Source organism: Argopecten irradians, chromosome 12, assembly GCF_041381155.1.
Source record: "Argopecten irradians isolate NY chromosome 12, Ai_NY, whole genome shotgun sequence".
Classification (NCBI taxonomy): Eukaryota; Metazoa; Mollusca; class Bivalvia; order Pectinida; family Pectinidae; genus Argopecten; species Argopecten irradians.
The window spans coordinates 41,599,246-41,626,787 of record NC_091145.1 but is presented as its reverse complement, the minus strand read 5'-3'; the positions used below and the strand labels follow the sequence as shown (position 1 = coordinate 41,626,787).

The 27,542-nt window shown below is 34.3% G+C and overlaps 1 protein-coding gene across 3 annotated transcripts; it reads left to right on the top strand.

Annotated features, from left to right (window-relative positions):
• Positions 1 to 312: 312 nt before the first annotated feature.
• LOC138335874 (protein SSUH2 homolog) lies at positions 313 to 26,796 on the top strand. Of its 3 annotated transcripts, XM_069285049.1 has the most exons (14): positions 313 to 479; positions 4,400 to 4,713; positions 10,005 to 10,283; positions 10,984 to 11,148; positions 11,892 to 11,961; positions 12,304 to 12,433; positions 12,723 to 12,783; positions 13,163 to 13,287; positions 13,674 to 13,736; positions 16,767 to 16,870; positions 22,517 to 22,609; positions 23,004 to 23,106; positions 23,884 to 23,982; positions 25,070 to 26,796. In XM_069285049.1, exons 1-14 carry the CDS (start codon positions 451 to 453, stop codon positions 25,214 to 25,216), a joined length of 1,782 nt encoding a protein of 593 aa, XP_069141150.1. In that variant the 5' UTR covers positions 313 to 450; the 3' UTR covers positions 25,217 to 26,796. The 3 variants fall into 3 exon arrangements, with proteins under 3 accessions (XP_069141150.1, XP_069141148.1, XP_069141147.1); XM_069285047.1 differs by lacking the exons at positions 313 to 479; positions 4,400 to 4,713 and adding an exon at positions 5,478 to 5,636 and having other exon boundaries at positions 9,970 to 10,283; XM_069285046.1 differs by lacking the exons at positions 313 to 479; positions 4,400 to 4,713 and adding an exon at positions 6,532 to 6,689 and having other exon boundaries at positions 9,970 to 10,283.
• The last annotated feature ends 746 nt before the right edge of the window (positions 26,797 to 27,542 follow it).

Here is a 27,542-nt window from a genome sequence, read left to right as displayed (position 1 = left end):
AAGCTTAGCAGTCATAACGAAACAAACATGTACATTGACTGATCTACAAGATTATGAACTTAAATATAGCCTACAGGTAATTCACTGCCAACACGTGCACGTTTTTAGTTTGACATATAAGTAAGAAAACGCATACCGTACAGATATTTATTACTTTTTTTATTTGTTTGCTAAGGCAGTTATTACCTGTTGAAATACATGGCCTATGTATATTTCAATAGGATAAATTTCGAGGATTATCGAAGGCAATACGTTCGGAAAGTCAAACGGTTGTGCAATATTTCTTTTAGACGCTAGCTACCATGGGTGGGTGTGTTTAGTCATGTGACTATGAACTTTGACAAAGTATTTATATCCGTGCCAGCGTATTTACCTTCCCATGTGTTAATGACTAGCTCTCAGCTCGCATAAAATTAGCTTATAGGCCTACAGTCAACTGATCAGTAGAAAATGTCAGAAAAACAGCCTTTGGGCTCTAGGTAAGTTTTAATAGATTATTTAGTAAAATTATTAAGAGACTATAGAATTATACTTAAAGTAAAAGTTAAAGATAGTGCTTAAAATGAAAATATTGGTTCTTAAGTGAATTTGATTAATGCAGCTGGTATATTTATAATGCTATTATACACGACTCTTGTCGTCTAATGATCTAAAACTTCTGCAGGATTTAGGCGTCTTTGTTAAAAAGTCATTTGAACTGAGGAAAGCTGGCTAAATATAAAGTGATAAATGTTTAAGTTGTTGTTTTGATCTACTGTGTGTTATGTACATGTATGTTTTGCTATCGATCCCTTTTGTATGGAATTGTAAGGAAGCAATAAAATTGAATTGAATTATATTTTTATATACCATAAATTGATTCACAGGTGCTTAAAGTTTTGGTTTCTATATATGTAATAAATCACTATAGCTACTCTAGGTACATGTTCAGTGCAATCAGACACTTAGGTACTATTTATATGTATCTTTGGCACTAAATTTTTTTTTACATGAAATAGATTTCACAGATTTCAAATACGGTACTTTGTGAATAATTGATTCAATTTATTTGACTGTTATAAATGGTTTAAATGAATCAGCTGCTGACAGACTAAAAGAGTAAGTTTCATTTTCATAATAATAATAAGACTAATTAGGATATGACAATGATGATTTCTTATTTATCATTTTGGGGAACTCCCTAAATTGACCTTAACATTATAAGGACAGGCAAAATTTTAAGAATCTTGAATATTTTATTCAAATGAGAATGTTGAAAATTTGGATTACCTTGTAATGAAGAATTCAGCGCTAGCTGTAATGTTTCAAAGAAATTAACTTGACAGAGCATGTCTGTAGGCATCACAAAGTTTTGAACTACATTTTTCACATTGCCAAACATAAATAAGACAGTGAATTGACATGAGGCTTTGTGTCAACATAGTCATAAAGCTAATTATACTCTGTCATGAGGAAACCAGGTTTTTGTATTGTATATAAGTTGTGGAAATATTTGTTGTAAAATATCAACTATTCATTTCACAATCTTGTTTTTTCATTTTTTTATTTAAACATAACCACTGTCATTTAACCATGTCTGTTAAAGCATAATTATAACCATGTTCATGTTAATTAATATATAACATGTATCATTTTATAATTATATGTCATGTTAAAAATAATATAACCACTGTCATGTTAAAACCATAATTATAAAACTGTCATGTTAAACATAATTATAACCACTGTCATGTTAAACCATAATATAAATAAAACCACCACTGTCAAAACATAATTATAACCACTGTCATGTTAAACACTATCTGTTTGAACATAATTGTAAACCAACTGTCATAAATCTCGAAGCGGGTTATAATCAGGTTGTCTCTGTCTGTTTAATTTTTTCAACATGATGGAAGGGAGTGGAACCCCATTTTCATAATGTTTTCCCATCCAGATCTTGTGGAATTTTTCACGGCATTTAGATTTTTTAAATTAAAAAATCACAATGTTGTTGTCTTTAAATAAAACATTTTGTTATAAAAATTATGATACAAATTGTTCAAAATTAAACAATGAGTTTGAAATAAGGTAAAGGTTATAAGTAAAGGTCAAGGTCAAAATGTTCATGAACATTTTGCTAACAACATTTATAATGATTGCAGAGTCTTTTTCAGAATTAAACACTGTCATGTTACCATGTTATAACCACTGTCATGTTAAACCATAATTTGTATCATAACCACTTTGGACTTGTCATGTTAAACCATAAATAAAATTATTCATTGGCTTAATATAAACTGTCATGTTTAAACCATATATTTTAAATCAAAAAGGCTAAATTAGTCAACCAACACATGTTTCATGTCAAACCATAATTAAACCACTGTCATGTTAAACCATAATTATTAACCACTGTCATGTTAAACCATAATTATAAACTGTCATGTTAAAAACCATTTATAACCACTGTCATGTTAAAACCATAATTTAATAACCACTGTCATGTTAAACCATAATTATAACCACTGTCATGTTAAACCATAATTATAACCACTGTCATGTTTAAACCAATTATAACCACTGTCATGTTAAACCATAATTAATAACCACTGTCATGTTAAACCATAATTATAACCACTGTCATGTTAAACCATAATTATAAAAGTTAAACCATAATTATAACCACTGTCATTTAAACCATAATTATAACCACTGTCATGTTAAACCATAATTATAACCACTGTCATGTGTTATAACCACTATGTTAAACCATAATATAACCACTGTCATGTTAAACCATAATTATAACCACTGTCATGTTAAACCATAATTATAACCACTGTCATGTTAAACCATAATTATAACCACTGTCATGTTAAACCATAATTATAACCACTGTCATGTTAAACCATAATTATAACCACTGTCATGTTAAAACCATAATTATAACCACTGTCATTTAAACCATAATTATAACCACTGTCATGTTAAACCATAATTATAACCACTGTCATGTTAAACCATAATTATAACCACTGTCATGTTAAACCATAATTATAACCACTGTCATGTTATATTCCTTGTAGTATAATTTCCTTTACTTGGCCCCTATATCAGAGAAGAACCTATACTTTAATCTCGTATTCACTTCCGTAATATAAGACAGAGAGTTTTTATTGTACTGGTACTTGTATACATTCATTGTAACAGGAAATACAGTCATGACTGGGATATATCTACAATGAGACAAAGTTTTCTTTAAGATAGTTTTGGTATTTTGTAGATATTGAACAAATCTGTTTCTTTTATATTACTTTAAACTAATATACAAATCACCAACTATTATTTGTAATGATACAAATGTACATTTGTAAAGGCAGAACAACTTGAATACTAATTCAGAACTACTAGTACTATACCTGTTATCTGGTGTTAGATAAAATAAGTAAACTTTGAGTGCTGTAAATATAGCCTATATTAGCTAGCACATGATTCTGCCAGGACTGTCAGCAGTTAGAATTGGTATTTCATTTCAAAACATTTTATTGGTAATACAATAAATATAAACAAAATTATGATATAGATCATAAATATGATAAAGTACAATGTATTAGCCATTGGATTAGATAACAGGCAAAGCCTATACAAATCCGTTCCAAAATTAGAATTGGTATCATACATACTGTTACGAAATGTGGACAAAATTATCTGTCAAAAACTAAAAGCCCATTATACCGTTCTTAAACAAATAATGAAAGTTTCTTAAAAACAATGACATCATACAAAACTTTATATTGATGGCCTAAGATGAAGTTATAGCACCAAACAAATGCAGGTTTCCCTGCGTAATCTACATAAACAATCTAGATTCATTTGGCTGTTTGGCCCTCACAGTGAAAATCAACTAATGCAGTAATTAAGACGACGGCGGGAAACATAACATGACCCGCATTATGAAAAGTAACATTTAATTTGTTTTAATTAAAATAATGAGGTAATGATAAGTGTAATATTAATGGTAATCTAATAACAAATCGGTTTCATTATAAATACATTCCCATTTTAATAATCAAAAGCCCTTTCAAAACGGTATTGGGCCATTAATACATTAAATATGAAAGTTTATTGCGTGTAAAATCATTTAAAGAATGACAATGTTATAGACTTACTCAGGTGATATGACCTTATAGAATTATTTATGGGCCAAGGGGTTTAGATTCTGCGACATATTACCAGTATATGTACCTCAGGGTTACAAATATGAACCACTTGTGGGGTAATGTCCATGTTTTTTCTATTAGTTGTAAAAAGGACCTGCAAGAATTTACAATATCTGTTCAGTATCATGAAGATTTTGACATTAACATTGCAATATGAAAAGAAAAAAAAATAATGCATCTGTTTATTTAATTTTCAGCTCACAACCAAACTATTCTGGCGGTTATCCTGGAGGGGCTCCACCTGGTGGGGCTCCACAATATCCAGGGGGAGGTTATCCTGGAGGGGCTCCACCTGGTGGGGTTCCACAATATCCAGGGGGAGGTTATCCTGCTCCTCAAGGAGCATATCAAGGGGGACAACCTCCACCAACACAGGGTGCCTATCAGGGTGCACCACCTCAACAAGGATATCCAGGAGCACCACCTCAACAAGGATACCCTCAGCCTGGACCACCCCAGGGAGGCTACCCACCAGCGGGGGCATACCAAGGAGGTGGAGCACCACCACCAGGTAAGAATTGTTAAGTGATCATATCATTGTTGTCAGGGTTTTAATCTAACACGTACCACTGTCAGTGCTCCAGTTCAGATGCGTAAATGAGTAAAATACCCATTTAAGTTTGCTAATTACCTCTAAAAATAGTATGACTGGCATGAGTACCGGTACTAACTACCCTTACAAATATTTTATTACGCAATGCAATCATTATGAGTGCTTACATCCAGAAATAAAATTAAAAAAAAAATATAATAAAATAACTTAAATCATAAGAATTCAAGTTGTGCTCAAGAGTCTGCATCAACTGTGCTCTTGTTCCAGATAGATATTTGCACAATTGCTGGTTTGTGATCGAATACTTAACTATAATAACCATAGAATTCTTTGTGACATATCTCTAATTAAGTTTTTGGTTCTCACAGAAAACAGAGTTGTACTCCCTATCTTCAAAACTGTACATTTACTAACCCTCGAAAAAGTATCTGGAGCTCTGACCACATTTTACATCTTATCTGTAGATATACTGACTGATGCTGTTTATTCATGTCTTAATGAGATAAATTGTAAATTTCTACCGGTATATGACTGCTTATGATAGTGTGAGTTCATGTGCAGATGTGCTCTTATAAGGCAGTTATTACCTGTTGAAATACTATGGCCTATGTATATTTCAATAGGATAAATTTCGAGGATTATCGAAGGCAATACGTTCGGAAAGTCAAACGGTTGTGCAATATTTCTTTTAGACGCTAGCTACCATGGGTGGGTGTGTTTAGTCATGTGACTATGAACTTTGACAAAGTATTTATATCCGTGCCAGCGTATTTACCTTCCCATGTGTTAATGACTAGCTCTCAGCTCGCATAAAATTAGCTTATAGGCCTACAGTCAACTGATCAGTAGAAAATGTCAGAAAAACAGCCTTTGGGCTCTAGGTAAGTTTTAATAGATTATTTAGTAAAATTATTAAGAGATTACAGAATTATACTTAAAGTAAAAGTTAAAGATAGTGCTTAAAATGACAATATTGGTTCTTAAGTGAATTTGATTAATGCAGCTGGTATATTTATAATGCTATTATACACGACTCTTGTCGTCTAATGATCTAAAACTTCTGCAGGATTTAGGCGTCTTTGTTAAAAAGTCATTTGAACTGAGGAAAGCTGGCTAAATATAAAATGATAAATGTTTAAGTTGTTGTTTTGATTTACTGTGTGTTATGTACATGTATGTTTTGCTATCGATCCCTTTTGTATGGAATTGTAAGGAAGCAATAAAATTGAATTGAATTATATTTTTATATACCATAAATTGATTCACAGGTGCTTAAAGTTTTGGTTTCTATATATGTAATAAATCACTATAGCTACTCTAGGTACATGTTCAGTGCAATCAGACACTTAGGTACTATTTATATGTATCTTTGGCACTAAATTTTTTTTTACATGAAATAGATTTCACAGATTTCAAATACGGTACTTTGTGAATAATTGATTCAATTTATTTGACTGTTATAAATGGTTTAAATGAATCAGCTGCTGACAGACTAAAAGAGTAAGTTTCATTTTCATAATAATAATAAGACTAATTAGGATATGACAATGATGATTTCTTATTTATCATTTTGGGGAACTCCCTAAATTGACCTTAACATTATAAGGACAGGCAAAATTTTAAGAATCTTGAATATTTTATTCAAATGAGAATTTGATTAATTGGATTACCTATGTAATGAAGAATTCAGCGCTGGAGCATAAACAATATACCTGTTAGCCATAAATAACTTGAATTGGTGTGTAACAGAGCATGGCTCTGTAGGCAGCTTTGCCCAGTTTCGTAGAACTACATTTTACACATTGCACAACATTAACAAATACATGTACAGTGAATATAGATTAACACCAAAACTAGACACTCACATGAGGCTTTAAGATGTCAACCAACGATAAAGCTAAGCTATACTACCCTAATGGTCATGAGGAAACCAGGTTTGTACAATGTATATTGTGTATATACGTACTGTGTAGGAAATATTTGTTGTAAAATATCAAACTATAAAGTTCATTCACAATCTTGTTATCATCAGTTTTTATTTAAACCATAATTATAACCACTGTCATGTTAAACCATAATTATAACCACTGTCATGTTAAACCATAATTATAACCACTGTCATGTTAAACCATAATTATAACCACTGTCATGTTAAACCATAATTATAACCACTGTCATGTTAAACCATAATTATAACCACTGTCATGTTAAACCATAATTATAACCACTGTCATGTTAAACCATAATTATAACCACTGTCATGTTAAACCATAATTATAACCACTGTCATGTTAAACCATAATTATAACCACTGTCATGTTAAACCATAATTATAACCACTGTCATGTTAAACCATAATTATAACCACTGTCATGTTAAACCATAATTAGGGCCCCGCATCGAGATGCGGGTGCCCTATAGTAATCAGGTTGTCCGTCCGTCTGTCTGTCCGTCCGTCCGTCTGTCCGTTTTTTTTCTTTTGCACATTAATGATGGAAGGGAGTGGAGTATTTTCCCCATATTTTACATGATGATTCCCCATCCATCCTAGATCTGCTTGGTAATTTTTCAGGCTGAAATTAAATTAAAAAATCGGCCATCTTAGATTTTAACATTTAAAAAAATCACAATGTTGTTGCTCTTAACTGATAAACATTTTGTTATAACATTATGATACAAAGTTGTTCAGAATTAAACAAGGAGTTGACTGTCCAAAGGTAAGGTCATGGGCCAAGGTTACTAAGTCAAAGGTCAAGGTCAAATTTAAAAAAATTATTTTCTCATGAACATTTTGCTACAACATTTATAATGAAGCAGAGTTGTTCAGAATTAAACAAGAAGTCAACTCACCAAAGTTTTGACTGACCAAAGGTAAGATCATGGGGTCACTGCATCAAAGGTTGTGGACACATTTTCCATTTTTGGACTCGTAAAAGTTTTTTTCTCAAAAGAGCAGCGATTATATTAACACATTTGTTATGACATAATAAATAAAATTATTCATTGCTTAATATATTATATTAAAGTCAATATGATTTGAATCAATGCTTGTCGTACATGATATGATTAGAATCAAAAACATGATATGGAATCAAAAGGCTGCAAATCAGTCATCTTGGCACGTCAGACACATAGCGGGGCCCTTTCTGACGTGTCAGTGTTCTAGTTATAACCACTGTCATGTTAAACCATAATTATAACCACTGTCATGTTAAACCATAATTATAACCACTGTCATGTTAAACCATAATTATAACCACTGTCATGTTAAACCATAATTATAACCACTGTCATGTTAAACCATAATTATAACCACTGTCATGTTAAACCATAATTATAACCACTGTCATGTTAAACCATAATTATAACCACTGTCATGTTAAACCATAATTATAACCACTGTCATGTTAAACCATAATTATAACCACTGTCATGTTAAACCATAATTATAACCACTGTCATGTTAAACCATAATTATAACCACTGTCATGTTAAACCATAATTATAACCACTGTCATGTTAAACCATAATTATAACCACTGTCATGTTAAACCATAATTATAACCACTGTCATGTTAAACCATAATTATAACCACTGTCATGTTAAACCATAATTATAACCACTGTCATGTTAAACCATAATTATAACCACTGTCATGTTAAACCATAATTATAACCACTGTCATGTTAAACCATAATTATAACCACTGTCATGTTAAACCATAATTATAACCACTGTCATGTTAAACCATAATTATAACCACTGTCATGTTAAACCATAATTATAACCACTGTCATGTTAAACCATAATTATAACCACTGTCGTGTTAAACCATAATTATAACCACTGTCATGTTATATTCCTTGTAGTATAATTTCCTTTACTTGGCCCCTATATCAGAGAAGAACCTATACTTTAATCTCGTATTCACTTCCGTAATATAAGACAGAGAGTTTTTATTGTACTGGTACTTGTATACATTCATTGTAACAGGAAATACAGTCATGACTGGGATATATCTACAATGAGACAAAGTTTTCTTTAAGATAGTTTTGGTATTTTGTAGATATTGAACAAATCTGTTTCTTTTATATTACTTTAAACTAATATACAAATCACCAACTATTATTTGTAATGATACAAATGTACATTTGTAAAGGCAGAACAACTTGAATACTAATTCAGAACTACTAGTACTATACCTGTTATCTGGTGTTAGATAAAATAAGTAAACTTTGAGTGCTGTAAATATAGCCTATATTAGCTAGCACATGATTCTGCCAGGACTGTCAGCAGTTAGAATTGGTATTTCATTTCAAAACATTTTATTGGTAATACAATAAATATAAACAAAATTATAATATAGATCATAAATATGATAAAGTACAATGTATTAGCCATTGGATTAGATAACAGGCAAAGCCTATACAAATCCGTTCCAAAATTAGAATTGGTATCATACATACTGTTACGAAATGTGGACAAAATTATCTGTCAAAAACTAAAAGCCCATTATACCGTTCTTAAACAAATAATGAAAGTTTCTTAAAAACAATGACATCATACAAAACTTTATATTGATGGCCTAAGATGAAGTTATAGCACCAAACAAATGCAGGTTTCCCTGCGTAATCTACATAAACAATCTAGATTCATTTGGCTGTTTGGCCCTCACAGTGAAAATCAACTAATGCAGTAATTAAGACGACGGCGGGAAACATAACATGACCCGCATTATGAAAAGTAACATTTAATTTGTTTTAATTAAAATAATGAGGTAATGATAAGTGTAATATTAATGGTAATCTAATAACAAATCGGTTTCATTATAAATACATTCCCATTTTAATAATCAAAAGCCCTTTCAAAACGGTATTGGGCCATTAATACATTAAATATGAAAGTTTATTGTGTGTAAAATCATTTAAAGAATGACAATGTTATAGACTTACTCAGGTGATATGACCTATATATATGACCTTATAGAATTATTTATGGGCCAAGGGGTTTAGATTCTGCGACATATTACCAGTATATGTACCTCAGGGTTACAAATATGAACCACTTGTGGGGTAATGTCCACGTTTTTTCTATTAGTTGTAAAAAGGACCTGCAAGAATTTACAATATCTGTTCAGTATCATGAAGATTTTGACATTAACATTGCAATATGAAAAGAAAAAAAAATAATGCATCTGTTTATTTAATTTTCAGCTCACAACCAAACTATTCTGGCGGTTATCCTGGAGGGGCTCCACCTGGTGGGGCTCCACAATATCCAGGGGGAGGTTATCCTGGAGGGGCTCCACCTGGTGGGGTTCCACAATATCCAGGGGGAGGTTATCCTGCTCCTCAAGGAGCATATCAAGGGGGACAACCTCCACCAACACAGGGTGCCTATCAGGGTGCACCACCCCAACAAGGATATCCAGGAGCACCACCTCAACAAGGATACCCTCAGCCTGGACCACCCCAGGGAGGCTACCCACCAGCGGGGGCATACCAAGGAGGTGGAGCACCACCACCAGGTAAGAATTGTTAAGTGATCATATCATTGTTGTCAGGGTTTTAATCTACCACTGTCAGTGCTCCAGTTCAGATGCGTAAATGAGTAAAATACCCATTTAAGTTTGCTAATTACCTCTAAAAATAGTATGACTGGCATGAGTACCGGTACTAACTACCCTTACAAATATTTTATTACGCAATGCAATCATTATGAGTGCTTACATCCAGAAATAAAATTAAAAAAAAAATATAATAAAATAACTTAAATCAGAAGAATTCAAGTTGTGCTCAAGAGTCTGCATCAACTGTGCTCTTGTTCCAGATAGATATTTGCACAATTGCTGGTTTGTGATCGAATACTTAACTATAATAACCATAGAATTCTTTGTGACATATCTCTAATTAAGTTTTTGGTTCTCACAGAAAACAGAGTTGTACTCCCTATCTTCAAAACTGTACATTTACTAACCCTCGAAAAAGTATCTGGAGCTCTGACCACATTTTACATCTTATCTGTAGATATACTGACTGATGCTGTTTATTCATGTCTTAATGAGATAAATTGTAAATTTCTACCGGTATATGACTGCTTATGATAGTGTGAGTTCATGTGCAGATGTGCTCTTATGGTCTGTAACATCCACAGAATAAAGGAATGTAAATTTATACATGATATATGATATTGGTTTTAACAGCCAATATTACTGATATTGTCTTTAGGTCCTGGAGCTCCACCCCAGGGCAGTACCCCTCCCCAATACCAGGGAGAGATGCCCGGGGATGATGTAGATGATAACCCTAATGCTGTCCCTGCCCAGGCCACAGCCCCGCCCCTGGAGAAAATGGACAACATCGGTGGATATGCTAATGTTGGATTCAGTGGAGGCAAGAGAAAATCTGTTTCTTTAATATCAGTCTTAGTAAAAATCAAATTTCTTTAATTTGTAGGGGACAGAAAACTGGAATCCCTCCCAGGCTTCATTGCGGTCCCCATATTCACCTCTGTCAACAGTTCAGGGACTCCCTGGTAAACTGTTGACCTAGAGTCACAGAATATTGTGTCACAGTGCTTGTTTAGTACAGTATAATTTGTCAAAGCTAGCCCTTGTCTAATCATTATTTATAGTAATGAGAACCTGTATAATCTGACAACCTGTATATACCTACCAAATCTGCTGGTCCTGGTGGTGACATCTTATAGATTACATCACAGCGATTGTTTTTGAAATGCGGACGTTGTATACAAATAGAGACTATTTAACTAGCAGTTGTTTATAAGAGAATGATACAAAAGGAAATTTGAAATGTATTTATGAAAGAGTTTTATTATGCATCCCTAAGGTTTTTTCGGGAATTTTCAATTTTCTGTGGATCTTTTACTGAGGTGACCTCAATGAATAAGTAAACTGTGATGTAAGTTCTACACTGCTTATATATATATAATATATAGTGCCTTCACTCTTAATATTGAGGCTTCAGGGTTCACAAATATATACAGGAGATAAAGCAGTATTGTTTAATAAAAAACTGTGGTCATACACCTGATGATAGCTTACCCATGCTACGTGTACATGCTAAGTTTGTCCTACCAAGGAATTAATTCTAATATTTAAATGCTAATTTTACAGGTATGCTTCCCCCGCCATCATATGATGAAGCAATGCAGGGACCTCCACCAGAACGGCAAAATGTCGCAAAGTAAGAATTCTGTCAGGAATAATTAACTCATTTTCATAATGATTCCATGGTAATCAAATTAACTTAACAAGCTTTATAACAGTGACTTGTCGTTTACGGCTTGATATTACCGGTAACATAGCATAATGACGTTCTAACTGACTTTGTTCTGTTAAGTTTTCATTTGAAAAATGTAATATGGTATTGATATATTGGAGTAGATTATTGGAGTGGAAGCTAAGGCAGATACTCGCGGGTAGGGATTCACTTACTTGAGTTGATAAATCACCATATCCGCCTGAAAACTTGTGAATAATTGTATAACAGTTGCTATAAACATCTCTCTGTGTTTGTGTTCCACAGTGTTCCCACCATCTCTGAACAGGATGCAAGAGAAGCTCTCCTTAAACACGTAGCAGAACACTGTTGCTATGGTAAAGGGGCCGCAGAAGACTTGAAGTATATGGATCTAAAGTCAACAAGTGCATTTCATGTAAGTTATTACAGATTTTAGATATCCTATTGATTCATATATCCCATCATATAAGGCCCACTTCCCGTTGTAGGTTGTAGAACTTTAAGTGAGATATAATTTCTTTGCAGCAAGCTATTTTTAGACTGATTGATGGATTTCGATAGTCAAAGTTTGAAAAGCAGAGAAAAGATTTCTCTCTGGATTGTCAGACATAGATAATTCTTTGATGGTTGTCAAGATCCCTCTGAGATATTTTGTTTGTTTTCACCCTATGATGATATACATATGCTGTACATTTATTTGCCAGTATACCCTGGAAACGTTTGCGGAAGGTAGACAGACAGCATGGGCCTATGAACCGTACACAGGTGAGTATCACCACTCTCCGATCTCCCACCCATCAACTGGTGAGACATTGGCTGATCAGGTCAATTGTCCTTTCTGGGGAATAAGGAATGACCCATTGATATTCAGTCTTTGTCTGTCCATCTTTTTCCTTGTTGTCTTGTCCTAGGTAGGTTGATATTTGGTCTTTAACCATCAAGGATAAATTCTCAGAACTATTTCTCAGTAAAAATTAATCAAATCATCAGATTTGCCGAAGTCAAAATGGTAATAAAGCAACTTACTGATATTTTGAAACTATTTTGTCTGTAAAGGCCAGGTGATAAAATAAAGGTGAAAACACCTGCATTAAAGTAGATTACTGAAGCAATAACTAATTTTAAATGTTTTGCCTGTTTATAGGTCAGGTAATTGACGGTCCTATGAATGGCCAGGCCCCCGGTCCCTGGGACATCCCTGCCCAGGCTAGTGCCCTGTTCGCGAACCAGAAAATTGATTTGGAGGTCCCTCACACAGCGTCGGTCAAGGTAAGTCTTAGTAGGTACTACAGATACACCAACATCATCAGACATGTCTATTCAGCTGTCACAAAATCATTAATTCTAGAAGGTCAGAAAGTCCTCCATGATTTGACTGTCTCTCACTATCAGTGGCTTCTGGTTCCTGAATAGTTGCCTCCTCTATTCAGAAAATATAAGATAAGAAAAGTTTATCATGTTGAAGGTATTTGTGTTTATATGCAGACACTATCAACCTACCTCATTTGTTTATTCCAGGTTTTATCTATTGCTTTTACACTCCCTGCTTTTAAAAGTAATTCTTTTCAATTCAAATTGAGTAACAATCAAATTCTTATTGAACTTTTCCATGTTATACAGAAGGTGTATGTTTAATGTGATGCTGTTTGTTACAGCCGTGCCATACCTGCTTTGCCTCGGGATTTATCCGCTGTCATCGGTGTATGGGAAGGGGAAGGGTATGTATCTCACTTTACACAAACGTTTAGTTTGGTTTATTTCCTTTAACATTCTTCAAACAGCCAAGATTATTCACGGACTGGACAGACTTTTAGGTGTTGGCAGAAAGATGGAGTACCTGGAAAAAAACACCATCCTACTTTCATTACCTGTCAACTGCCCCAAATTGCTTTTGAACTTGTGACCAAGAGGTGGGGGGGCTTATGGTTAAATGATGGGACTCTGAACCACTTGAACCTCTGATGTTCACTGATGTTCACACGTTGAGTAAAAATGATGAAAAACTACATATACTCAAACAAGAAGATGAAGGCAGCACACATGAAATTATTAGGGCCCCGCATCGAGATGCGGGTGCCCTATAGTAATCAGGTTGTCCGTCCGTCTGTCCGTCCGTCCGTCTGTCTGTCTGTCCGTCCGTCGTCCGTTTTTTTTTTTCTTTTGCACATTAATGATGGAAGGGAGTGGAGTATTTTCCCCATATTTTACATGATGATTCCCCATCCATCCTAGATCTGCTTGGTAATTTTTCAGGCTGAAATTAAATTAAAAAATCGGCCATCTTGGATTTTAACATTTAAAAAAATCACAATGTTGTTGCTCTTAAATGATAAACATTTTGTTATAACAATTATGATGCAAAGTTGTTCAGAATTAAACAAGGAGTTGACTGTCCAAAGGTAAGGTCATGGGCCAAGGTTACTAAGTCAAAGGTCAAGGTCAAATTTAAAAAAATTATTTGTAGATCTTATGTGATGGGTAAGAAATAACATTTACTATGAACTAGTATACAATATTCACTTAGAACAGTTTCATCTAACTTGATATTTTTTAATTTATCCTGAAGTAAGTTTTTCCAGAGAAAGAAGATGTACAGTAGTTATTTGTACATGTTATGTTTACATGTAATTTGTACACTGTAATTTTACATTGTATGTTTCTTGTAATGTTGTATGTTGTACGTGTTAATGTTGTACAATGTAATGTTGTACAGTGTAATGTTGTAAATGTAATGTAATGTATGTTTCTGTTAATGTTGTACATGTAATGTTGTACATGTAATGTTGTACATGTAATGTGTCAAACATGTAATGTTGTATGTTGTAATGTAATGTTTGTACATGTTGTGTACATGTATGTTGTACATGTAATGTTGTACATGTAATGTTGTACATGTAATGTTGTAATGTTGTACATGTGTATGTTGTACATGTATGTTGTACATGTAATGTTGTATGTTGTATGTTACTGTAATGTTGTACATGTAATGTTGTACATGTAATGTATGTACATGTATGTGTTGTACATGTAATGTTGTACATGTAATGTTGTACATGTAATGTTGTACATGTAATGTTGTACATGTAATGTTGTACATGTTATGTTGTACATGTAATGTTGTACATGTTATGTTGTACATGTTATGTTGTACATGTAATGTTGTACATGTAATGTTGTACATGTTATGTTGTACATGTAATGTTGTACGTGTAATGTTGTACATGTAATGTTGTACATGTAATGTTGTACATGTAATGTTGTACGTGTAATGTTGTACGTGTAATGTTGTATGTTGTACATGTTGTACATGTAATGTTGTACGTTGTACATGTAATGTTGTACGTGTAATGTTGTATGTGTATTGTTGTATGTTGTACATGTAATGTTGTACATGTAATGTTGTACATGTAATGTTGTACGTGTAATGTTGTACATGTAATGTTGTACATGTAATGTTGTACGTGTAATGTTGTATGTTGTACGTGTAATGTTGTACATGTAATGTTGTACATGTAATGTTGTACATGTAATGTTGTACGTGTAATGTTGTATGTTGTACATGTAATGTTGTACGTGTAATGTTGTACATGTAATATTGTACATTGTACATGTAATGTTGTACGTGTAATGTTGTATGTTGTACGTGTAATGTTGTACATGTAATGTTGTACATGTAATGTTGTACGTGTAATGTTGTACGTTGTACATGTAATGTTGTACATGTAATGTTGTACGTGTAATGTTTTACATGTTACATGTAATGTTGTACATGTAATGTTGTACATACTATGTTGTACATGTAATGTTGTACATGTAATGTTGTACATGTAATGTTGTACATGTAATGTTGTAAATGTAATGTTGTATGTTGTACATGTTATGTTGTACATGTAATGTTGTACGTTGTTGTACATGTAATGTTGTACGTTTATGTTGTACATGTAATGTTGTACATGTAATGTTGTGTACATGTTGTACATGTAATGTTGTACATGTTATGTTGTATGTAATGTTGTACATGTAATGTTGTACGTGTAATGTTGTACATGTAATGTTGTACGTGTAATGTTGTACATGTAATGTTGTACGTGTAATGTTGTACATGTAATGTTGTATGTTGTACATTGTACATGTAATATTGTACGTGTAATGTTGTACGTGTAATGTTGTACATTGTACATGTAATGTTGTACATGTAATGTTGTACGTGTAATGTTGTACATGTAATGTTGTACGTTGTACATGTAATGTTGTACGTGTTATGTTGTACGTTGTACATGTAATGTTGTACATGTAATGTTGTACGTTGTACATGTAATGTTGTACGTGTTATGTTGTACGTTGTACATGTAATGTTGTACGTGTAATGTTGTACATGTAATGTTGTACGTTGTACATGTAATGTTGTACATGCTATGTTGTACATGTAATGTTGTACATGTTATGTTGTACATATAATGTTGTACCTGTATCCTGTATTAATAAAAGTACATAGTACGTTTTGTTTTCAGTCTTTGCATATTAAAGAGTTATCTGGCCTTGCAATCAATTGTGCAATCATTATTTTATGACTTATATTCACATCATTTTCTTTGAAAAATAGTCTGTTATGCTCGTATGACGCCACAATTCTACCCACAACTGGAAACAACTTTGTAATAAAATAATCATACAAAATCATACAATCTTTTTTCTAGGAAAATAACCAGATTTGAGATGTTATATGCAGTTTCACCTTTCTACTGTAGGTAAGGTGTACTTGGTGTCATGGTAGTGGCCACAGGACGGTACACAGAGGGGGTGAGAGCCACAGAGAGAGGTGTACTTGGTGTCATGGTAATGGCAGACGCAGGTGAGGAGATCAAAAAACCCTGTTCCTGCATTGCCAGTACAATTTAATGCCTTTGAAATGCACACATCTGGACAACAATGAATTCCTTGCTATAACTAATGTGACGTGTTTTCAGTCGTACATGCACTATATAACATGAAACCTTCATTGTGCAGAAACTTGTTTTTCTTGGTTGCTATAAAACCATATACATGTATATAGAAACAGAAAAAAATGTTTTCTATATTACCATGTTGCAAAACCTAATAATGACTACTACCTGGTGGTACTGATTTTCTATTTTCAAAACAGTTTGTTAGCATCAAACCATGAAACAAAATATGCACATATACACAAATGTGTCATGTAATATCTTATGCAGAAAAAACACTTTGACCTACATATGGACATTTTAGTAACATACATTTACAGTAAAACCCCTATAACTCGAACAGCAGGGGACCAGGTCAATAGTTCGAGGAATACGGGGTATTCGACCCATCAGAGGTTGGTCACGATCAAAATGTCCGGTCTCAAACTATGACAAACAATGCACGACAATGACATTTTAATTACCCTATCTTTCAACATTTTGGATTTCTTTATTTAAGTGTTTTATTGATAGCAATATCAAGTTGCAAAAAAATGTATAACATAAATTTAGCGTTTGAAAAAGTTAACGAGAAAGCCCTAAATCATTCACAGCAGAGTAAGCGATCATCATCTAGGTCAATGTAGAATCCATATTGGTCAACAAGGAGTACATTTTCTATTATTTAATTATCATAAATCATTTAAAACATTTACAAAATATGTAATCACAATAAAGTTATTAACCAGCATATTTACGGACATAAGAAATGATATTTATAGATGTCTGTTTAGTAAAAGCGTAACATTGGGTTACATGTGTTTACGAGTAAAGTTACAAAATAAAATTTACGAGATACGGAACGCAATGATAAAGTGTACTTTGCATATATCGTTTGATATCGTTTACATCTTTCGATAACATTGTGTTAGTCTGTCAAATGAAACCAACAAAGAAATTAAAAAAAAAAAAACACTTTTATAATTAGGCAGAAGTCAGCAATATCTTCCGCCTCTTTTGTCATTTCACAATGCGTACTTTCTATTAACACGGATCAACAACTTCCGTATTTACAGCGAAGATTATTATGATAGAAACATCAATAATTTAATGCCTTTTTTAAAATATTTAAGTAAAGTTAGTATCAAACAACGACTTGCGATCATGTAGGAAGGTAATAATGACACCGTTAATCTCTTAATTACCTAAAGGCTCGACACGCCAACTGTATAAACATAAGGTGAACAAAAAGAAAAACTCCAGAAGGAGAAATTCTTAAGAACCAACGTCCTGCTATAAGTTCATGTGTGTTGTGGTTCATCTTCTGGTCGTCAGGAGGATCCTAATGAATACAGAGCTCTCTTAAAAACATAGAAGGATCATCAAGAAAATAAGAGATGCAACTCCTGAGCCAGGTACTAAACGGTATATTCTTGGTTCATCTGGTGCTGCTGGTTGCCGACATGTTTCGGCCTTAAAGGCAGGCCGTCATCAGGGCACAGCTTACATGGTGTACATGTACATGTATAAACATAAGATCGTGAGCAATTTTCCATGTCGGTCAGTGAAGTCAGGTGTGACACAGGTGAAAAAAATCTCAAGGGCTGAACACCTGTTTGACGAACACATGGGTAAATGGGTACTATGTATTTGATGAAATGGGGACATAATTCTGTTCGAGGAATAAGGGGTATTCGACGAATAGCTGTTCGAGCTATCCGGGGTTTTGTTACATAGATTATAAAGGGAGACGGTCGGAACCGTACGACCAGTTCGACGAATAGGGGGTATTCGAGGAATCCGGGTTCGAGTTAGAGGGGTTTTACTGTACATGCACTTTAATGTACTTGAACATCCTTCGTGGTATATATCCGCCCGTTGTGGCAAGCAAATTATAAAATATATCTCACATGCAGTATGGGACTTCAGTATCCTGATTTGTAAGTCACTGGTAAAACCAAAAGGAATTATAGGGTTAGCTCTTCATCTATGTTGTTGTATGGTTGTCTGTCTGTCCAAATATCAAGAGAGATAATTGTGACCTGTATATTACAGATGTGATACATGTCACGGCCGTAGTTCTCTGAGATAGATAATTGTGACCTGTATGTTACAGATGTGATACATGTCACGGCCGTGGTTCTCTGAGATAGATAATTGTGACCTGTATATTACAGATGTGATACATGTCACGGCCGTGGTTCTCTGAGATAGATAATTGTGACCTGTATGTTACAGATGTGATACATGTCACGGCCGTGGTTCTCTGAGATAGATAATTGTGACCTGTATATTACAGATGTGATACATGTCACGGCCGTAGTTCTCTGAGATAGATAATTGTGACCTGTATATTACAGATGTGATACATGTCACGGCCGTGGTTCTCTGAGATAGATAATTGTGACCTGTATATTACAGATGTGATACATGTCACGGCTGTGGTTCTATGAGATAGATAATTGTGACCTGTATATTACAGATGTGATACATGTCACGGCTGTGGTTCTCTGAGATAGATAATTGTGACCTGTATATTACAGATGTGATACATGTCACGTCTGTGGTTCTCTGAGATAGATAATTGTGACCTGTATATTACAGATGTGATACATGTCACGGCTGTGGTTCTCTGAGATAGATAATTGTGACCTGTATATTACAGATGTGATACATGTCACGGCTATGGTTCTCTGAGATAGATAATTGTGACCTGTATATTACAGATGTGATACATGTCACGGCTGTGGTTCTCTGAGATAGATAATTGTGACCTGTATATTACAGATGTGATACATGTCACGGCTGTGGTTCTCTGAGATAGATAATTGTGACCTGTATATTACAGATGTGATACATGTCACGTCTGTGGTTCTCTGAGATAGATAATTGTGACCTGTATGTTACAGATGTGATACATGTTACGGCCGTTGTTCTCTGAGATAGATAATTGTGACCTGTATATTACAGATGTGATACATGTTACGGTTCTCTGAGATAGATAACTGTGACCTGTATATTACAGATGTGATACATGTCACGTCTGTGGTTCTCTGAGATAGATAATTGTGACCTGTATATTACAGATGTGATACATGTCACGGCCGTTGTTCTCTGAGATAGATAATTGTGACCTGTATATTACAGATGTGATACATGTCACGGCCGTAGTTCTCTGAGATAGATAATTGTGACCTGTATGTTACAGATGTGATACATGTCACGGCCGTGGTTCTCTGAGATAGATAATTGTGACCTGTATATTACAGATGTGATACATGTTACGGCCGTGGTTCTCTGAGATAGATAATTGTGACCTGTATATTACAGATGTGATACATGTCACGGCTATGGTTCTCTGAGATAGATAATTGTGACCTGTATATTACAGATGTGATACATGTCACGGCCGTGGTTCTCTGAGATAGATAATTGTGACCTGTATATTACAGATGTGATACATGTCACGGCCGTGGTTCTCTGAGATAGATAATTGTGACCTGTATATTACAGATGTGATACATATCACGGCCGTGGTTCTCTGAGATAGATAATTGTGACCTGTATATAACAGATGTGATACATGTCACGTCTGTGGTTCTCTGAGATAGATAATTGTGACCTGTATATTACAGATGTGATACATGTCACGTCTGTGGTTCTCTGAGATAGATAATTGTGACCTGTATATTACAGATGTGATACATGTCACATCTGAGGTTCTCTGAGATAGATAATTGTGACCTGTATATAAACAGATGTGATACATGTCACGGCCGTTGTTCTCTGAGATAGATAATTGTGACCTGTATGTTACAGATGTGATACATGTCACGGCTGTGGTTCTCTGAGATAGATAATTGTGACTTGTATATAACAGATGTGATACATGTCACGTCTGTGGTTCTCTGAGATAGATAATTGTGACCTGTATGTTACAGATGTGATACATGTCACGTCTGTGGTTCTCTGAGATAGATAATTGTGACTTGTATATAACAGATGTGATACATGTCACGTCTGTGGTTCCCTGAGATAGATAATTGTGACTTGTATATAACAGATGTGATACATGTCACGTCTGTGGTTCTCTGAGATAGATAATTGTGACCTGTATGTTACAGATGTGATACATGTCACGGCTGTGGTTCTCTGAGATAGATAATTGTGACTTGTATATAACAGATGTGATACATGTCACGTCTGTGGTTCTCTGAGATAGATAATTGTGACCTGTATGTTACAGATGTGATACATGTCACGGCTGTGGTTCTCTGAGATAGATAATTGTGACCTGTATATTACAGATGTGATACATGTCACGGCTGTGGTTCTCTGAGATAGATAATTGTGACCTGTATGTTACAGATGTGATACATGTCACGGCTGTGGTTCTCTGAGATAGATAATTGTGACCTGTATATTACAAATGTGATACATGTCACGTCTGTGGTTCTCTGAGATAGATAATTGTGACCTGTATATTACAGATGTGATACATGTCACATCTGTGGTTCTCTGAGATAGATAATTGTGACCTGTATGTTACAGATGTGATACATGTCACGGCTATGGTTCTCTGAGATAGATAATTTTGACCTGTATATTACAGATGTGATACATGTCACGGCCGTGGTTCTCTGAGATAGATAATTGTGACCTGTATATTACAGATGTGATACATGTCACGTCTGTGGTTCTCTGAGATAGATAATTGTGACCTGTATGTTACAGATGTGATACATGTCACGGCCGTTGTTCTCTGAGATAGATAATTGTGACCTGTATATTACAGATGTGATACATGTCACGGCTATGGTTCTCTGAGATAGATAATTGTGACCTGTATATTACAGATGTGATATATGTTACGGTTCTCTGAGATAGATAATTGTGACCTGTATATTACAGATGTGATACATGTCACGGCCGTTGTTCTCTGAGATAGATAATTGTGACCTGTATATTACAGATGTGATACATGTCACGGCCGTTGTTCTCTGAGATAGATAATTGTGACCTGTATATTACAGATGTGATACATGTCACGGCCGTTGTTCTCTGAGATAGATAATTGTGACCTGTATATTACAGATGTGATACATGTCACGGCCGTGGTTCTCTGAGATAGATAATTTTGACATGTATATTACAGATGTGATACATGTTACGGCTATGGTTCTCTGAGATAGATAATTGTGACCTGTATATTACAAATGTGATACATATCAAGGCCGTGGTTCTCTGAGATAGATAATTTTGACATGTATATTACAGATGTGATACATGTTACGGCTATGGTTCTCTGAGATAGATAATTGTGACCTGTATATTACAGATGTGATACATGTCACGGCTATGGTTCTCTGAGATAGATAATTGTGACCTGTATATTACAGATGTGATACATGTCACGGCCGTTGTTCTCTGAGATAGATAATTGTGACCTGTATATTACAGATGTGATACATGTTACGGTTCTCTGAGATAGATAATTGTGACCTGTATATTACAGATGTGATACATGTCACGGCCGTTGTTCTCTGAGATAGATAATTGTGACCTGTATATTACAGATGTGATACATGTCATGGCTGTGGTTCTATCACCTGTACTTCCTGTGCTGGCTACAGACAGCTAAAGTGTTACATCAAACTGTCCATCATTTGGTGAGTAAAATATCAGAAAGATCTAAATTATTCTTACTTAGTTTTAATATTGATGGTTCTTTCTGTCCACTCACAGTTTGTTTCAATAGCAACTGTAATAGATTTCAATAGATTTACATAAAAACTGTTCAGTTTTATAATTCCACATAGTAATAATTTTGAGGGATGTCAAGCAGAGTTTTGAAACAATTGTTAGACAAGAATATACTTATGGACCAAGTGTTCAATTTAGCTTTTCTATCTACAAGGGACAATTCAGGGGAGATTGTGTAGTTAGTTTATGATATGGAATAACAAATGCACATTTTCTTATTATTTGAAATAACTTTTATGATGTTATTTGAGATATTTACGGTATAACATTAATGTATAATTAGTGTGATTTCCTCCTAAGGACTAACCATACTGTGGACCACATTGTGGAGAGGACTCCTCTACCAGATCATCTGATCAGAGGAGTGTCGGGACAGACAGCCTTCGAGGAAACTTACCCAAGGGTACGTTATTGTTATCACGGTTTATAGCTTCATAATGTTTTCATTTCAATGGAGGTCAAGGGAGAGGGAAGGGAACATAATACACTGTATAGTTCTTCTAGGTTAAATTCTCCTGGTTCTTCTCAATGACTTCAGCTGAAAAGTGCACTGCTGTTAGGTCACTGTGATAATGTTTTCAAGGTCAAACATCAAAGGCCACTGTGACCATGCTATCAAGGTCAAATGTCAAAAGGTCACTGTGACACTGTTTTCAGGGTCAAATGTCAAACGCTACCTGTCACCATGCTTTCAATGTCAAGTAAGTGTCAATAATTCAGACATGTGAAGTCTGAGCTTATCTTTCATGTTAAGTGCATTGTAAATTTGGCCTTGACCCCAAGGACATATGTTGTGTCCACAAATTAAAATGTTCAGTTGACTTCATCTTTTGATGATATGTAGTTTTGGTGGCAGCTGTAGGTTCAAATGAGAGGGTTTAAAACACTGACCTATGGCCAAATCCTGGCAGTACATAGATTCAGAAGTGAAGGGCAAATAGTGAGAAAATGTCTTCCTCTTAACTTGAAACATGACCTTCGCCCCCTTATTGGCTACCAAATACAACTGTTGGCTTTTTTTTGCTGTCAATTATCTGTGCAGTTAAATGTAAATAGCCGAACATTTTAATTGAGTCGCAGGTTTCTGATCTTGAAAAATCAATTATATGTGACTTGTTTAGTTTTAGATATAACTTTGCCATTCTTTAGTTGAGTTATAATTCTTGTAAACGTTCTACAGGTATGGCCAATCCAGCATTTCCCTGATGCTGAGGTAAACGATGCATCAAGGAATCTGATTCAACAGCAACAACATCCAACAGAAAGAATTCTTCAACAGGTATTTCATTATCTACTACTGTAATTCTCTGGAAAAAATCTGAAAAAAACTCAAAACAAAACCAAATATCAATAGTACCTGTAAATCATGGTACTTGTATATAATAAGCAGAATGGACATGCATTCAAGTCTATTCATTCTTTTTCATCTCTATTCATTCTTTTTCATCTTATTATGTTGAGTCTCCAATTATATCTATGAAAAAATAAGTAAAATCAAATAAAAACAAAACAGATGTTAACAAATACAGTGTGTTTTGTCCTCAAAAACATTATTTAGGTATTATTGGATAGGATAATATCACAGACGATTTATTGAAGTTGGCTGTTATGTTACATGTATTTCGTCTTTGCATATTACAGAGTTTCCTCCCTTATGGTTAGTGACCTTAGTATTTTATGATAAAACCTCATGTCGTTTTCTCTGAAAAGTATAATTCATCCACTTGTAAATACATGACATCACAGTCAATACCAACCCGCAAAGGCAGATAACTCTGTAATAGGCAAGTACAGAGAACAGGCTCCTTGAGATTTGTACAAATGTAAAATTATATACAGAGAACAGGCTCCTTGAGATTTGTACAAATGTAAAATTATATACAGAGAACAGGCTCCTTGAGATTTGTACAAATGTAAAATTATATACAGAGAACAGGCTCCTTGAGATTTGTACAAATGTAAAATTATATACAGAGAACAGGCTCCTTGAGATTTGTACAAATGTAAAATTATATACAGAGAACAGGCTCCTTAGATTAAAATGTAAATTTGTCAATGTTAAATTATATACAGAGACACCGTTGAGATTTACAAATGTAAATAAAATTATATACAGAGAACAGGCTCCTTGAGATTTGTACAAATGTAAAATTATATACAGAGAACAGGCTCCTTGAGATTTGTACAAATGTAAAAATTATATACAGAGAACAGGCTCCTTGAGATTTGTACAAATGTAAAATTATATACAGAGAACAGGCTCCTTGAGATTTGTACAAATGTAAAATTATATACAGAGAACAGGCTCCTTGAGATTTGTACAAATGTATATTATATTTTCATTGCTTTATGATATTTCTCCACAGAGACACCGAGTTAGAATTGTACCAGTGACGCAGTGTCTGTACAAGTGGAAAAACACAGACTCGGATTACTTCGTGTATGGATTTGAACACAAAGTTTACGCTCCTAACTACCCTCAACAGTGCTGCTGTGGCTGTTCCATCCTCTAAACGTACCTTCAAGTCTATATGGCTTATCTTGGAACAAAAAACTAATGTGGCTGTTCCATCCTCTAAACATACCTTTAAGTCTGTAATGCTATTCCATCTTATGGATACCTCTGCATATCTAAGAACATTACTGCTGTGTTCTATCTTTTAACCTACCTCTACATCTGATGATTCCTTCATTGACCATTTCATCTTCAGGATACATCTGAACGTCAGAAAACAATACTGCTGTGGCCTTTCCATCCTCTAAGCACATAATAATCTTACTTTTTTAAACAAGTTATTAATTGCAGCGACTCTTTATTACAAATTAAATGACTCAAAAATCACATTATACATGATGTATTTAGAACTACACATATTGGTAAATTTTAGCTCACCTGACCTGAAGGGCCGGTGAGCTTATGTCATAGCGCGTCGTCCGTCCGTCCGTCTTCCGTCCGTCTGTCCATCAACATTTCCTTTGAATCGCTACTAATCATAGAGTTCTACATGAATTGTAACCAAATTTGGCCACAAACATCCTTGGAGGAAGGGAAACAGAACTTGTATAAATTTTGGCTCTGGCCCCCTGGGGGCTGGAGGGATGGGGTCCAATAGGGGAATTAGAGGTAAATATTCTAATTAATATTCCTTTAGAAAAGAAACAATGAACCTGTATTTAAAACATTACTTGGCATTACAAACCGGGTGAGCGATACAGGCCCTCTGGGCCTCTTGTATTGTTAACTCACTGGAACAAGACAGAAATGTTTTGTAACCACACATTGTTACACGGAACAAAGAATATGTATTGTTTACAAATCAATCAATCTATGGTTTATACTTTTATGTGGGTAATGATCAATCTAAAAGAACAAATTTCAGATACTGTGAAGGGTGTGAACGGTGAGTTTTAGTATACATGTACATAACTATATTATATAAACCTACATATGTGCCATGAGAGTATATATGTTTTCTATGTTCTTGTGTATATGTTTTCTACGTTCTTGTTTTAGTATTGCAATATTGTTTTATAATTCCTATTGGGGGTGAGGGGGGCTTGTTTTACAGTTTGTATAAAAATTGAATAGATGAAAATTATTTTTCAGATTTTAGAATGTCCCATAAATCAATACATTTTCTGTATTAAAATCATATTTACACAACTGGACAAGGGTAATTATTTCAAATGATATTTAAGTTATTATCCCCCGCTTTCTCTGAAACGGGGGATATTAATTTGGGTTTGTCTGTCTGTCTTTCTGTCTGTCTGTCCGTCCGTCCGTCTGTCTGTAACACTTCGTTTCCATGCAATAACTGTAACAAATGTTAACCGATTTTCTTCAAACTTGGTGACAAGGTTAAATGCCTTAAGGGCTCAGCCAAGTTCGATCGCGACTGTCGATGGACCTTATTTAGCGGAGTTATGACCCTTTGAATTACTAAAAAAGTCATTTACTGCCATTTCCGTGCAATAAGTGTAACAAATGTAAACCACCAATTTTTTTAAAACTTAGTAACAAGGTTTAATGCCTTAAGGACTCGGCTAAGTTCAATCAATTCTTTCAGCAGATGTTATTTATCTGAGTTATGGATAAATACAAATGTCATTTTTCTATTTCTGCAAGTTTTCTGTGTACCTAATAAACTAACAAATGTTACAACTAATATTCTTAAAACTTGAATCTGCCACTTTTGGCCGACATAATGTTGTGGAGTTATGGCCCTTTGATGTACTAAAAATGTCATTTTCTGTCATTCCCTGTGCAATAATTGTAACAAATGTAAACCGATTTTCTTAAAAGTTAGTATCAAAGTTAAATGCCTTAAAGCTCAGCCAAGTTTAATAGTCACTTTCAAAGGACATTATTTTACACATCTTGTTTTCCAAATAAGACTTCAGTTTATTTTTACACGTTTCAACCAAGGTAACCAAACCTCAATAATGTTTACCTACAATATGTCGTGAAAGCGGGGGATGGAAATTCCACGAGTTTGCTTGTTGTGAATACTTTTACATGTTGGTTTTTAAATGCTTTACTCTCAATTTTGCTGAAATATAAAGGTAGGTCCATACTTTTGAAAACCGCGCCAATTCATATGACGCTAAACCGGAAGCTGCCGAGGTTGTTTTGAATACCAGAATGGTTTCCGATAAGCTACGACATTCCATTTGGATATTTTTTCAATAAGTGAAAATTGTCTACATATAATATTAAATGTCTGAAATCATTACATAAATCAATAAAAGCAATGAAGTGAATATAACATGCTATCTCTGAGGTTTTTGCGGCCCCTATCGTAACTTTCAAACACCGGAAGTAACGTTCGTCGCAATAAA